The sequence below is a fragment of the Limanda limanda genome, chromosome 5, assembly GCF_963576545.1.
Source record: "Limanda limanda chromosome 5, fLimLim1.1, whole genome shotgun sequence".
Lineage (NCBI taxonomy): Eukaryota > Metazoa > Chordata > Actinopteri > Pleuronectiformes > Pleuronectidae > Limanda > Limanda limanda.
The window spans coordinates 17,858,773-17,874,267 of record NC_083640.1 but is presented as its reverse complement, the minus strand read 5'-3'; the positions used below and the strand labels follow the sequence as shown (position 1 = coordinate 17,874,267).

Genomic DNA, 15,495 nt, shown 5'->3' with positions numbered 1-15,495 from the left:
TCACATGGTCACATGCTTCGGGGAGGAAGGCGATGAACAGAGGCAGAACAGGTCTGACAGCCAGCCCCTCCCTGGAAGCTGACAGACACAGACACAGACACACACACTCTCTCTCGCGCGCATACACGCATGCACGTCTCTATATGGTTGCGAGGACACTCATTCCCTAGCCTTTAATCATCGCAAGTTGCAAGTGGTGATTTTAGCCTGAAATTTCTGGTGGGGCAATTTTGTATGACGTCATGTCACCATCACAAAAATAGAGGTAGCTGATTATTATAAGCAGTAGGCCTATATAGACCAGTGAGATATACCATGGGCTGCATTTTGAGTGCCAGCAGGGAGCAGAAATCCTATTTCAAATACATTTCACATGCTTTAGCGCTCTGCGCGACACAAATATGTTGCCTATAATACAGCATTAAAGTAAAATGATTGCAACAAAGTAAAAAGATTAGACAGACACATAGCTCAAATAACTTGCATAATTTATTAATTTATTATTATGAACATGAGGCGACATGCACCAGCTTCATCTGCACAACACTTTGTGTTTTCCTCCCTAACTAAAGACGGCCTGCAACTGTTTAGAGTTGGCAGTCATTGCTCAGTGTCATGGATAATAGAGTTAATTTCTATATTCATTATATATTATATATTCAAATGAACACTTATTAGAACAATGTTTATCTTTTGCTTTCTGATTTGATACACTTTAGATAAGAACCCAGTGTTTTATTTTTCTTCTTTGCCATAAGAGACAGAACACGGTCAGCACAGCTGTGTCCTTCAGGCTCGTCCGTACCTAATAAAATGATAGGAAACATAAAAGTATGGCATTATTGTAGAGGAAGTGTTACTTATGAACAAAGTTTGTATGTTTATTTTCTGTGGATATTCAACTACTGATTTTGAATAAGGTTTTGGATTGAACTGTGCACTACCCAGACAATGACTGTACTGTATGGAGTTCTTCCACATTATTAGTATTGCATAGCTTATTCTCCAAACACACTCATCCTCATTAACTAACTCTTCTCTCTGCTGGGTGGACCGAATCATGTAGCATGCCTGCGGGCTAGCCGCCGAGCTAAGCTAACCACCAGGTACACATCCCTTTGAATTACTACTTACAGATAAATACAATACTAAACTTGACTAACCTCAGAAACGGGAGCTCACACGTCTTTAGCCTCTCTGTCAGGAAAACAAGCAGAACATCAAAACTTATTATTCATCCGATGTGAGTGAACCTGTCCACAGACCCGGGTGGTGTCCACTGACGGGGGTAGCCTGTTAGCCTGTTAGCTCAGGTGACGCCGAACCGGAAACAGGCTGACGCTGGAGTCGAGTAGCTTTGGAGATTTCATAGGGCCCATCTGAAAAGGCCCACTCTCCCGGTTAGGCCCAATTTTAACTGTGGTCTGTGTGGTTTACGCTGATTGGTGTTCCCATGGCACAAGTCTGATGCTTGCCCCGTTGTGCCCAGAACAGAGACGGACGGCAAGAGGGAAGCGTTTCACAAAGCAAACTCACAGACAGAAACACACACACAAATCAAATGACTTCAAAACAAGACTATAATGCTTTCGAGTCAAGGTTATTCACACATACATTCACGCTACTTTGCATATAAAATAAAATAAAATATATTTTTGCCACAAAGTTCAGATGTTCAGCTTTCTGCACGACAGCGCCATCTAGTGGGGCAGTGCCCCACCTTCCCCTAATGTAAAAAACGCCACAGTCTGTATCACAATAAACCCAAACACAACTACGATTCTACGATTAATGTGACAAGTGTGTGAAGCCAGCGGAGTTGTCCGGCTGACGGTGGCTAGTTAAACATTTCTTTAATCTTAAACTTTGAGCTGCCTGTATTTGGGTATTTCTCTTTTCTTGATATTTCTATAAAATTGATGGTTAAATGCAAAATATCAAGTTTCAAATATAATACTAGAAAATGTAATCATAACTTCAGAATCATTGTAATTTATGCACAGTATGTGTGTGTAAACTGCAATGATTCCTTAGATATGTTGGCTGATATGCACCAATATAAAAACAACTTGTATACAGAGAATATGTATATTATACACCATTTACTATTTATTAAAGTTGAAGGTTAAACCTATATCACATTTCTTTGTCATAACGGTTTGATAACAAGATCTTGTATATCGTCACAATGGCCAAAGTCATTTTTCCAGGTTTTTCGAAAAACACAAACATATTAACCAAATATTCAATGTATAGATCTCTTTTGAAATCCTTGGATGGTCGCTGATCACAAGGACTCATCATAGGATGGGGTATATTCTGGATCGCTTATGACATCCTTGGATGGTCTTTGATCACAAGGACTCATCATAGGATGGGGTATAGTGTGGATCGCATATGTCATAAGCGATCATCAGATATTTCCTCATCAAAGTGTTCAACAAACATCAACGGGAGTGTTTAAGGTATTGTCTGCTCCATCTGAAACAATCTTGGCCTGGTACATGCAGCTTCATTTCTTCGACTGCCTCATTGTCAATTTCAGGGGATGAAGCTTGATCAGTGTCAGAATTGTCAAGTGCATCTCCTATTAAGAAGGAAAAACATTTCATCCTTTGAGGTGTACAGTCACAAATGTGTGATCATTCTGAAAAAGATTGATTGCCTCGTGGTTACTTGTATGAGGCGAGATCAGGGATTCTTAAAGTGGCGTGCATGCACCTTTAGGGGTGCACAAGCTTTGGGAAAGAGGATCCTTTGTCATTTTTTAGTTATACACGTCATTTCTAGCTGTTAGATTACAATACGGTATTCAAATCTTAGTTAATTTGATCCTCAACATGACAACTTTAAGTTAATAGAAAAGACTTGCATTTTTCTTTACACATACTCAAAACATTTCTTTAATCTTAAATTTTGAGCTGCCTGTATTTGGGTATTTCTCTTTTCTTGATATTTCTATCAAATTGATCGTTAAAATGTAAAATATCAAGTTTCAAATATAATGCTATAAAATATTAGCCTTACGTTGATATATGAGTCTGATACTGCTCCATTGGGCTGTGATTATGGGGCGTGTTTCAACCGAACCAGGAAAAGAAATGCCTCTTCGCTCAATTGGATAGACCTACAACCAATCCGAGCAACGTAGTATGTGACGTATGTCACGCGACATTGTGAGTTATTTACTAAGTCAGACAGTCAAGACTTTCTCTTACCATTTGTAAGTAGGGGTGTCACGATACCAAAAATTCAGTAGTCTGTGCCAATACCAGTAAAATTACACGATTCTCGATGCCAATTTCGATACCATGGTAAAAAAACAAAACAACACAGCGTGTTTCCTCATTGAGATCTTTATTACAAGATGAACAACTCTTGTGGCAGTTAAACGGGATCCGTTCTGGCTACACTTGAAAATATGCGCTGCTGTACTAAGCCCCGCTGAGAGAGCAGCTAGCCGCTCTGGGTTCGGGTTCCCTTCACCGTGGACTGACGGTCCGTGTGCGGACATGAAGCCGAGGTTCGGGGGCTAGCTCTGGGCTGCTTCCTCCAGATGCTTACAGCCTCGCTGTGCGGATATAACGACCTCCTGCCACATAGCGAACATGCAATAGTTTTATCGATGAAAGACTAATTCTTAATGATCAATTAATCGATCATCGATTAATTATGCCCATCCCTACTTGCAAGATACATGCTCTCTTTCTCTCTCTCTCTCCTTCTAACCAAGTATACTGCCTGGTCAGTTCCTGAAGAGGCGCAGCACCGATGCTAAAAGCTGGCATCGGCGCTTACGGTGCTAACCCAAGCGCTCTTTGGTAACGTGGTTGATTACGTTACTGTTGATTATCTGTCCATCATCATATAAAGCTCACCCTGACAATTTGATTAGTCCGATAAGTTTCTCTTCGGCCAGTTTCTCCCCAACGGAGCAATGCCAGACCGAACTTCCCGACCTCGAATGTTGTGGGCGGGGCTACGTTAATAAAATATAATCATAACTTCAGAATCATTGTAATTTTTGCACAGTATGTGTGTGTAAACTGCAATGATTCCTTAGATATGTTGGCTGATAAGCACCAATATGAAAACAACACCATTTACTATTTATTAAAGTTGAAGGTTAAACCCATATCACATTTCTTTGTCATAACGGTTTGATAACAAGATCTTGTATATCGTCACAATGGCCAAAGTCATTTTTTCAGGTTTTTCGAAAAACACAAACATATTAACCAAATATTCAATGTATAGATCGCTTTTGAAATCCTTGGATGGTCGCTGATCACAAGGACTCATCATAGGATGGGGTATAGTCTGGATCGCTTATGACATCCTTGGATGGTCTTTGATCACAAGGACTCATCATAGGATCGGGTATAGTGTGGATCGCATGTGTCATAAGCGATCATCAGTATTTCCTCATCAAAGTGTTCAACAAACATCAACGGGAGTTTTTAAGGTATTGTCTGCTCCATCTGAAACAATCTTGGCCTGGTACATGCAGCTTCATTTCTTCGACTGCCTCATTGTCAATTTCAGGGGATGAAGCTTGATCAGTGTCAGAATTGTCAAGTGCATCTCCTATTAAGAAGGAAAAACATTTCATCCTTTGAGGTGTACAGTCACAAATGTGTGATCATTCTGAAAAACATTGATTGCCTCGTGGTTACTTGTATTAGGCGAGATCAGGGATTCTTAAAGTGGTGTGCATGCACCTTTAGGGGTGCACAAGCTTTGGGAAAGAGGATCCTTTGTCATTTTTTAGTTATACACGTCATTTCTAGCTGTTAGATTACAATACGGTATTCAAATCTTAGTTAATTTGATCATCAACATGACAACTTTAAGTTAATAGAAAAGACTTGCATTTTTCTTCACACATACTCAAAACATTTCTTTAATCTTAAATTTTGAGCTGCCTGTATTTGGGTATTTCTCTTTTCTTGATATTTCTATCAAATTGATCGTTAAAATGTAAAATATCAAGTTTCAAATATAATGCTATAAAATATTAGCCTTACGTTGATATATGAGTCTGATACTGCTCCATTGGGCTGTGATTATGGGGCGTGTTTCAACCGAACCAGGAAAAGAAATGCCTCTTCGCTCAATTGGATAGACCTACAACCAATCCGAGCAACGTAGTATGTGACGTATGTCACGCGACATTGTGAGTTATTTACTAAGTCAGACAGTCAAGACTTTCTCTTACCATTTGTAAGTAGGGGTGTCACGATACCAAAAATTCAGTAGTCTGTGCCAATACCAGTAAAATTACACGATTCTCGATGCCAATTTCGATACCATGGTAAAAAAACAAAACAACACAGCGTGTTTCCTCATTGAGATCTTTATTACAAGATGAACAACTCTTGTGGCAGTTAAACGGGATCCGTTCTGGCTACACTTGAAAATATGCGCTGCTGTACTAAGCCCCGCTGAGAGAGCAGCTAGCCGCTCCGGGTTCGGGTTCCCTTCACCGTGGACTGACGGTCCGTGTGCGGACATGAAGCCGAGGTTCGGGGGCTAGCTCTGGGCTGCTTCCTCCAGATGCTTACAGCCTCGCTGTGCGGATATAACGACCTCCTGCCACATAGCGAACATGCAATAGTTTTATCGATGAAAGACTAATTCTTAATGATCAATTAATCGATCATCTATTAATTATGCCCATCCCTACTTGCAAGATACATGCTCTCTTTCTCTCTCTCTCTCCTTCTAACCAAGTATACTGCCTGGTCAGTTCCTGAAGAGGCGCAGCACCGATGCTAAAAGCTGGCATCGGCGCTCACGGTGCTAACCCAAGCGCTCTTTGGTAACGTGGTTGATTACGTTACTGTTGATTATCTGTCCATCATCGTATAAAGCTCGCCTTGACAATTTGATTAGTCCGATAAGTTTCTGTTCGGCCATAGTTTCTCCCCAACGGAGCAATGCCAGACCGAACTTCCCGACCTCGAATGTTGTGGGCGGGGCTAAGCTAATAAAATATAATCATAACTTCAGAATCATTGTAATTTATGCACAGTATGTGTGTGTAAACTGCAATGATTCCTTAGATATGTTGGCTGATAAGCACCAATATGAAAACAACACCATTTACTATTTATTGAAGTTGAAGGTTAAACCTATATCACATTTCTTTGTCGTAACGGTTTGATAACAAGATCTTGTATATCGTCACAATGGCCAAAGTCATTTTTTCAGGTTTTTCGAAAAACACAAACATATTAACCAAATATTCAATGTATGGATCGCTTTTGAAATCCTTGGATGGTCGCTGATCACAAGGACTCATCATAGGATGGGGTATAGTCTGGATCGCTTATGACATCCTTGGATGGTCTTTGATCACAAGGACTCATCATAGGATGGGGTAAAGTGTGGATCGCATGTGTCATAAGCGATCATCAGATATTTCCTCATCAAAGTGTTCAATAAACATCAACGGGAGTGTTTAAGGTATTGTCTGCTCCATCTGAAACAATCTTGGCCTGGTACATGCAGCTTCATTTCTTCGACTGCCTCATTGTCAATTTCAGGGGATGAGGCCTGATCAGTGTCAGAATTGTCAAGTGCATCTCCTATTAAGAAGGAAAAACATTTCATCCTTTGAGGTGTACAGTCACAAATGTGTGATCATTCTGAAAACAATTGATTGGCTTGTGGTTACTTGTATTAGGTGAAATCAGGGATTCCCAAAGTGGCGTGCATGCATGCACAAGCTTTGGGAAAGAGGATCCTTTGTAATTTTTTAGTTATACACGTCAATTTCTAGCTGTTAGATTACAATACGGTATTCAAATCTTACTTAATTTCATCATCAACATGACAACTTTAAGTTCATACATACTCAAAACATTTCTTTAATCTTAAATGTTGAGCTGCCTGTATTTGGGTATTTCTCTTTTCTTGATAGTTAAAGTGTAAAATATCAAGTTTTAAATATAATACTATCAAATATAATCATAACTTCAGAATCATTGTAATTTATGCACAGCATGTGTGTGTAAACTGCAATGATTCCTAGATATGTTGGATGATATGCACCAATATGAAAACAACTTGAATACAGAGAAGATGTATATTATACACCATTTACTATTTATTAAAGTTGAAGGTTAAACCTATATCACATTTCTTTGTCATAACGGTTTGATAACAAGATCTTGTATATTGTCACAATGGCCGAAGTCATATTTTCATTTTTTTCAAGAAACACAAACATATTAACCAAATATTCAATATACGGATCGCTGAAGACATCCTTGGATGGTCTTTGATGACAAGGACTGATCATAGGATGGGGTATAGTCTGGATCGCCTATGACATCCTTGGATGGTCCTTGATCACAAGGACTCATCATAGGATGGGGTATAGTCTGTATCCCTTATGTCACAAGTGATGATCAGATATTTCCTCATCATCGTGTTTAACAAACATCAACGGGAGTTTTAAAGGTATTGTCTGCTCCATTTGAAACAATCTTGGCCTGGTACATGCAGCTTCATTTCTTCGACTGCCTCATTGTCAATTTCAGGGGATGAGGCCTGATCAGTGTCAGAATTGTCAAGTGCATCTCCTATTAAGAAGGAAAAACATTTCATCCTTTGAGGTGTACAGTCACAAATGTGTGATCATTCTGAAAAACATCTCGTGGTCACTTGTATTAGGTGACATCAGGGATTCCCAAAGTGGCGTGCATGCACCCTTAGGGGTGCACAAGCTTTGCGAAAGAGGATCCTTTGTAATTTTTTAGTTATACACGTCAATTTCTAGCTGTTAGATTACAATACGGTATTCAAATCTTACTTAATTTGATCATCAACATGACAACTTTAAGTTCATACGTACTCAAAAAATGTCTTTAATCTTAAATGTTGAACTGCCTGTATTTGGATATTTCTCTTTTCTTGATAGTTAAAATGTAAAATATCAAGTTTCAAATATAATACTATAAAATATAATCATAACTTCAGAATCATTGTAATTTATGCACAGCATGTGTGTGTAAACTGCAATGATTCCTTAGATATGTTGGATGATATGCACCAATATGAAAACAACTTGAATACAGAGAAGATGTATATCATACAACATTTACTATTTATTAAAGTTGAAGGTTAAAACTATATCACATTTCTTTGTCATAACGGTTTGATAACAAGATCTTGTATATTGTCACAATGGCCGAAATCATATTTTCAGTTTTTTCAAGAATCACAAACATATTAACCAAATATACAATATACGGATTGCTTAAGACATCCTTGGATGGTCTTTGATCACAAGGACTTATCATAGTATGGGGTATAGTCTGGATCGCTTATGACATCCTTGGATGGTCTCTGATCACAAGGACTTATTATAGGATGGGGTATAGTCTGGATCGCTTATGACATCCTTGGATGGTCCTTGATCACAAGGACTCATCATAGGATGGGGTATAGTCTGTATCCCTTATGTCACAAGTGATGATCAGATATTTCCTCATCATCGTGTTTAACAAACATCAACGGGAGTTTTTAAGGTATTGTCTGCTCCATTTGAAACAATCTTGGCCTGGTACATGCAGCTTAATTTCTTCGACTGCCTCATTGTCAATTTCAGGGGATGAGGCCTGATCAGTGTCAGAATTGTCAAGTGCGTCTCCTATTAAGAAGGAAAAACATTTCATCCTTTGAGGTGTACAGTCACAAATGTGTGATCATTCTGAAAAACATCTCGTGGTCACTTGTATTAGGTGACATCAGGGATTCCCAAAGTGGCGTGCATGCACCCTTAGGGGTGCACAAGCTTTGCGAAAGAGGATCCTTTGTAATTTTTTAGTTATACACGTCAATTTCTAGCTGTTAGATTACAATACGGTATTCAAATCTTACTTAATTTGATCATCAACATGACAACTTTAAGTTCATACATACTCAAAAAATTTCTTTAATCTTAAATGTTGAACTGCCTGTATTTGGATATTTCTCTTTTCTTGATAGTTAAAATGTAAAATATCAAGTTTCAAATATAATACTATAAAATATAATCATAACTTCAGAATCATTGTAATTTATGCACAGCATGTGTGTGTAAACTGCAATGATTCCTTAGATATGTTGGATGATATGCACCAATATGAAAACAACTTGAATACAGAGAAGATGTATATCATACACCATTTACTATTTATTAAAGTTGAAGGTTAAACCTATATCACATTTCTTTGTCATAACGGTTTGATAACAAGATCTTGTATATTGTCACAATGGCCGAAATCATATTTTCAGTTTTTTCAAGAAACACAAACATATTAACCAAATATACAATATACGGATTGCTTAAGACATCCTTGGATGGTCTTTGATCACAAGGACTTATCATAGTATGGGGTATAGTCTGGATCGCTTATGACATCCTTGGATGGTCTCTGATCACAAGGACTTATTATAGGATGGGGTATAGTCTGGATCGCTTATGACATCCTTGGATGGTCCTTGATCACAAGGACTCATCATAGGATGGGGTATAGTCTGTATCCCTTATGTCACAAGTGATGATCAGATATTTCCTCATCATCGTGTTTAACAAACATCAACGGGAGTGTTTAAGGTATTGTCTGCTCCATTTGAAACAATCTTGGCCTGGTACATGCAGCTTCATTTCTTCGACTGCCTCATTGTCAATTTCAGGGGATGAGGCCTGATCAGTGTCAGAATTGTCAAGTGCATCTCCTATTAAGAAGGAAAAACATTTCATCCTTTGAGGTGTACAGTCACAAATGTGTGATCATTCTGAAAAACATTGATTGGCTCGTGGTCACTTGTATTAGGTGACATCAGGGATTCCCAAAGTGGCGTGCATGCACCCTTAGGGGTGCACAAGCTTTGGGAAAGAGGATCCTTTGTAATTTTTTAGTTATACACGTCAATTTCTAGCTGTTAGATTACAATACGGTATTCAAATCTTACTTAATTTGATCATCAACATGACAACTTTAAGTTCATACATACTCAAAACATTTCTTTAATCTTAAATGTTGAGCTGCCTGTATTTGGGTATTTCTCTTTTCTTGATAGTTAAAATGTAAAATATCAAGTTTCAAATATAATACTATAAAATATAATCATAACTTCAGAATCATTGTAATTTATGCACAGCATGTGTGTGTAAACTGCAATGATTCCTTAGATATGTTGGATGATATGCACCAATATGAAAACAACTTGAATACAGAGAAGATGTATATTATACACCATTTTTAATATTTATTAAAGTTGAAGGTTAAACCTATATCACATTTCTTTGTCATAACGGTTTGATAACAAGATCTTGTATATTGTCACAATGGCCGAAATCATATTTTCAGTTTTTTCAAGAAACACAAACATATTAACCAAATATTCAATATACGGATTGCTTAAGACATCCTTGGATGGTCTTTGATCACAAGGACTTATCATAGTATGGGGTATAGTCTGGATCGCTTATGACATCCTTGGATGGTCTCTGATCACAAGGACTTATTATAGGATGGGGTATAGTCTGGATCGCTTATGACATCCTTGGATGGTCCTTGATCACAAGGACTCATCATAGGATGGGGTATAGTCTGTATCCCTTATGTCACAAGTGATGATCAGATATTTCCTTATCATCGTGTTTAACAAACATCAACGGGAGTTTTTAAGGTATTGTCTGCTCCATCTGAAACAATCTTGGCCTGGTACATGCTGCTTAATTTCTTCGACGGCCTCATTGTCAATTTCAGTGGATGAGGCCTGATCAGTGTCAGAATTGTCAAGTGCGTCTCCTATTAAGAAGGAAAAACATTTTATCCTTTTAGGTGTACAGTCACAAATGTGTGATCATTCTGAAAAACATTAATTGCCTCGTGGTCACTTGTATAAGGCTACATCAGGGATTCTCAATGTGGTGCGCATGCACCCTTAGGGGTGCACAAGCTTTGGTAAAGAGGATCCTTTGTAATTTTGTAGTTATACACATAATTTCTAGCTGTTAGATTACAATACGGTATTCAATTCTTTCTTAATTTGATCATGTATCAGCATGACAACTTTAAGTTCAAAGAAAAGATTTGCATTTTTCTTTACACATACTCAAAACATTTTTTAAATCTTAAACTTTAAGCTGCCTGTATTTGGTTGTGTTTCTCTTTTCTTGATATTTCTTTAAAATTGCTGGTTATAATGCAAAATATCAAGTTTCAAATATAATGCTATAAAATATAATCATATCTTCAGAATCATTTTAATTTATGCACAGTATGTGTGTAAACTGCAATGATTCCTTAGATATGTTGGCTTATATGCACCAATATGAAAACAACTTGTATACAGAGAAGATGTATATTATACACCATTTACTATTTATTAAAGTTGAAGGTTAAACCTATATCACATTTCTAGTCATTAGGGTTTGATAACAAGATCTTGTATATCATGGCAATGGCCAAAGTAATTTTTTTAAGGTTTTTCAAAAAAACAAATTAACCAAATATTCAATATGATATTTATTCATTATTTCACTCAAAGGTTATGATAATAGATGAATATTGACATTGGTCTCCTTGAGTTGCTGGATGGTCTTTGACCACACCTTCAGAGGACTCATGATAGGATGGGGTATAGTCTTGATCTCTTATGAGATCCTTGGATGGTCTTTGATCACAAGGACTCATCACAGGATGGGATATAGTCTGGATCGCTTATGACATCCTTGGATGGTCATTGATCACAAGGACTCATCATAGGATGGGGTATAGTCTGGATCGCTTATGTCACAAGTGATCATAAGATATTTCCTCATCATATTGTTCAACAAACATCAACGGTAGTGTTTAAGGTATTGTCTGCTCCATCTGAACCAATATTGGCCTGTTACATGCTGCTTCATTTCTTCGACTGCCTCATTGTCAATTTCAGTAGATGAGGCCTGATCGGCGTCAGAATTGTCAAGTGCATCTCCTATTGAGGTGTACAGTCACAAATGTGTGATCATTCTGAAAAACATTCATTCCCTCATGGTCACTCATATAAAGCTACATCAGGGATTCCCAAAGGGGTATGCATGCACCCCTAGGGGTGCACAAGCGTTGTAAAGAGGATCCTTTGTAATTTGTTTGATCTACACATCATTTCTAGCTGTTAGATTACAATACGGTATTCAAATCTCTCTTAATTTGATCATGTAATGTGGAAAAAATTACACAAAAACTGTACACGAAATATTGTTTGAAAAGATAGAAAAGAGTTAATTAACTATAGTGATAGGCTTTCGGTTTTGCAGAAAACACAAACGTATTAACCAAATTTTGAATATATGATATTTATTCATAGTTTCTCTCCAAAATGTTATGATAAGAGATGAATATTAACATACTCATAACAATGTCTGTCAATTATGTAACATAAGAGGTCTTTCTGTGTTGCTGAATGGTCTTTGATCACACCTTCAGAGGACTCATCATTGGATGGGGTATAGTCTGGATCGCTTATGACATCCGTGGATGGTCTTTAACCACAAGGACTCATCATAGGATGGGGTATAGTGTGGATCGCTGATGTCATAAGCGATCATCAGATATTTCCTCATCATAGTGTTCAACAAAAATCAACGGGAGTGTTTAAAGTATTGTCTGCGCCATCTGAAACAGAGTCTTGGTCTGGTACATGCTGCTTCATTTGTTCGACTGCCTCATTGTCATTTTCAGGCTCTGAATTTGACCATATTGTATCTTATCTGTACACTTTGGCGGCATCACCTCATTGGCTGATAACTCTTAAGTCCGTACATGTTATTTTGAGGGTGTAACCTTGTTAGAATGTTAAAAATACTTGCCTGAAATTACACTTGAACAATGCCAGCTTCTAACTACACACTATAAAATCCCAAACTAAGAATATACATATAGAGAGTTAATAATACACTGTTTTTTGTGCTGTGCCTTTTTTACAGAGAATACACTGCCCCTACTGCTGTCACAATGACTTCTTCAGTAATTCTCCGGCGTTCAATGTCTCGATCCAAATCGCCAAGGAGATCCAAATCGCCAAGGAGATCCAAATCTAGATCCAAATCTCCAAAGAGAGCCAAGTCTGTAAGGAGGAGAGGCAAGGCAAGGAGGAGAGCCAAGTCTCCAAGGAGGAGACGCAAGTCTCCAAGGAGGAGACGCAAGTCCCCAAGGAGGAGAGGCAAGTCTCCAAGAAGGAGAGCAAAGTCCCCAAGGAGGAGAGCAAAGCCTCGCAGGAAGAAGGGCTTCACAGTGTCCAACCTGATACTGCAGGCTGTGTCCGCTTCCACAGAGCGCAGAGGCATGTCCCTGGCAGCTGTGAAGAAGTATCTGAAGGCTGTAGGATACAATGTTACGAAGAACAACGCCAGGGTCCTCCTCACCATCAGACGCCTAGTGGCCAACAAATCTTTGACCCAGAGCAGGGGCTCCGGGGCCTCAGGCTCCTTCAAGGTGAACAAAAGGGCTCCTGCTCGTAGAAGGAAGAGAGTGGTGCGTAGAAGGAAGCCAAGGAGGAGGGTCAGAAGGGCCAGTCTTAAGAGGTCAGCTCGAGGTCGCAGACGAAAGAGGAAGTCACCGAAGAAAAGGAGGAAGGCAAAGAGTCCAAGGAGAGTCAAGAGACGAGCTGCTAGGAGATCAAAGAGTCCCAGGAAGGTCAAGAGAAGAAGGGCCAGGGCCAGGAAGTAAACACCCTGCCACTGAACACTCGCACAGAGCTGTATTAACTGTGTAAGGACCAAAATTCTGAATTCATTCCAAAAGCTTGTTGAGGTATTTTAAAGCTTTTCTACCATAGAAAATACTGAACCTGCTTTTTTTAAACACTATTTCTTTCCACTACCTGCATGCCGTGATCTGCAATGAACTGAACTGCAATTGCTGAAAAATAATAAATACATTTTTTCAAACATGGTCAAACCTTCTTTCGGGTACTAACAATTGTACCAGAGGGGCCTTAGTGTGGCGGTGGACTTTAGAGCGCTGTCACACCCCACATGTTTTAGCCCATATCTGCAAATCCTTTTTAAGACCATGCCAGACTTTGCTGCTACCAACTTCTGCGAAGGCCTTTTTCCAGGGTATGACAGGCCATGGACAGCGTCGAAAATCTGTCGTCTCCATTCTATGGGAATGAGAGGCAGTCAGCCACCGGGTTGTGCTTGCCTGCCACATGTTGTATAGCCAGTGGCGTTTCTACATTAGGGGAAGGTGGGCACAGCCCCACCAGATGGCGCTTTTGTGCAGACAGCTAAATACTGCATATCTGAACTTTGTGGCAAAAATATATTTTATTTTATTTTATATGCAAAGTAGCGTGAATGTGTGTGTGAATAAACTTGACTCACAAGCATTCTAGTCTTGTTTTGGAGTAATTTGTAGGGATGAGCGAGTACAGCATTATCTGTATCTGTTAACCATATGAATTATCCGTATCCGTACTCAGAGTGGGCGGGGCCTAATCCGGAAGTGGGTGTGATTTAACCCGGAAGTGGGCTGGTTCAACAGCACCGGCTCACGGGCGGGCCGGTGCTGCCGATAAGCCTCAAACATTGTTATTTTCAGAACTGCCTCATACCGCTAGATACTGATGCAACATATCATCAGAAAGCTCAGATTCTTCCGATTCAACTGATGTAAACCATTTCAAGATCTGATCACCACAGCCGTTACAATTAACGTCTCAGTCAAGTCACTAACACAAAAAAAACAATCACAAATTCGACGTCACTCACCTAAGAAGCATCATATTAATCCACAGATCGCTAACATTCCAACGAAAACAGTCTTGTTACATTGCCAAAGGTCCAGACGATCCAATCCAGTAAGATAATCAGTCCAAAACACACTATTACATCAAAGAATAGCCACAGTCAGCTGTTGCATAATCTCAGCGCAGCCAGCATCAAGATGTAAACAACATGAAAGATGTTTATTTGTATAAATTTTAAACCATATGACCGGTTTTGCCTCCTTTATATAAAAGTATGATTTTGAGTGCAAAAGTAGCCTTTTTAACCAAGGTGGTTACCATAATTCCAAATGTGGAAAACGCCTAGACATGCCCTTAGGAAAAAATCTGTGAAATATTCATTTTCTGTGGTATTGTTATCAAATTTGAACCACGGCTAGTCAAGGCTTCATGCTAGGGTCCCAGTGTGTTTTCCAGCTCATAAGTCCCAGCTAGAGTCATCTGCAGGCATCTGTTTAACAAAAATTATTCAGGCGGAAATAAAAACCTTCTACTTCACTGTGTTCCAACTGCTTTTACTCAATGTCAGTAGCACTTAGACTGATTCTGACTGTTGGGGGGGAAAGTTCAGAATGTTACCTTTCAAAGAGACCAAGCTCATGCATGTACTCCAAATGTTTCAAGAACAGCTTTCAATTTACTTTTGGTACTCCTCAGACAGGCATTTTAGGCAAATCTCACCCGCTGCTTAACCTTTGTGTCGTGTTCGGGTCAAAT

At 39.0% G+C, this 15,495-nt stretch overlaps 1 protein-coding gene across 1 annotated transcript; it reads left to right on the top strand.

Annotated features, from left to right (window-relative positions):
* The first annotated feature begins 13,001 nt into the window (after positions 1 to 13,001).
* Positions 13,002 to 13,715, top strand: LOC133002135 (protamine-like protein). Its single transcript, XM_061071896.1, has one exon. It carries the CDS (start codon positions 13,002 to 13,004, stop codon positions 13,713 to 13,715), a length of 714 nt encoding a protein of 237 aa, XP_060927879.1.
* The last annotated feature ends 1,780 nt before the right edge of the window (positions 13,716 to 15,495 follow it).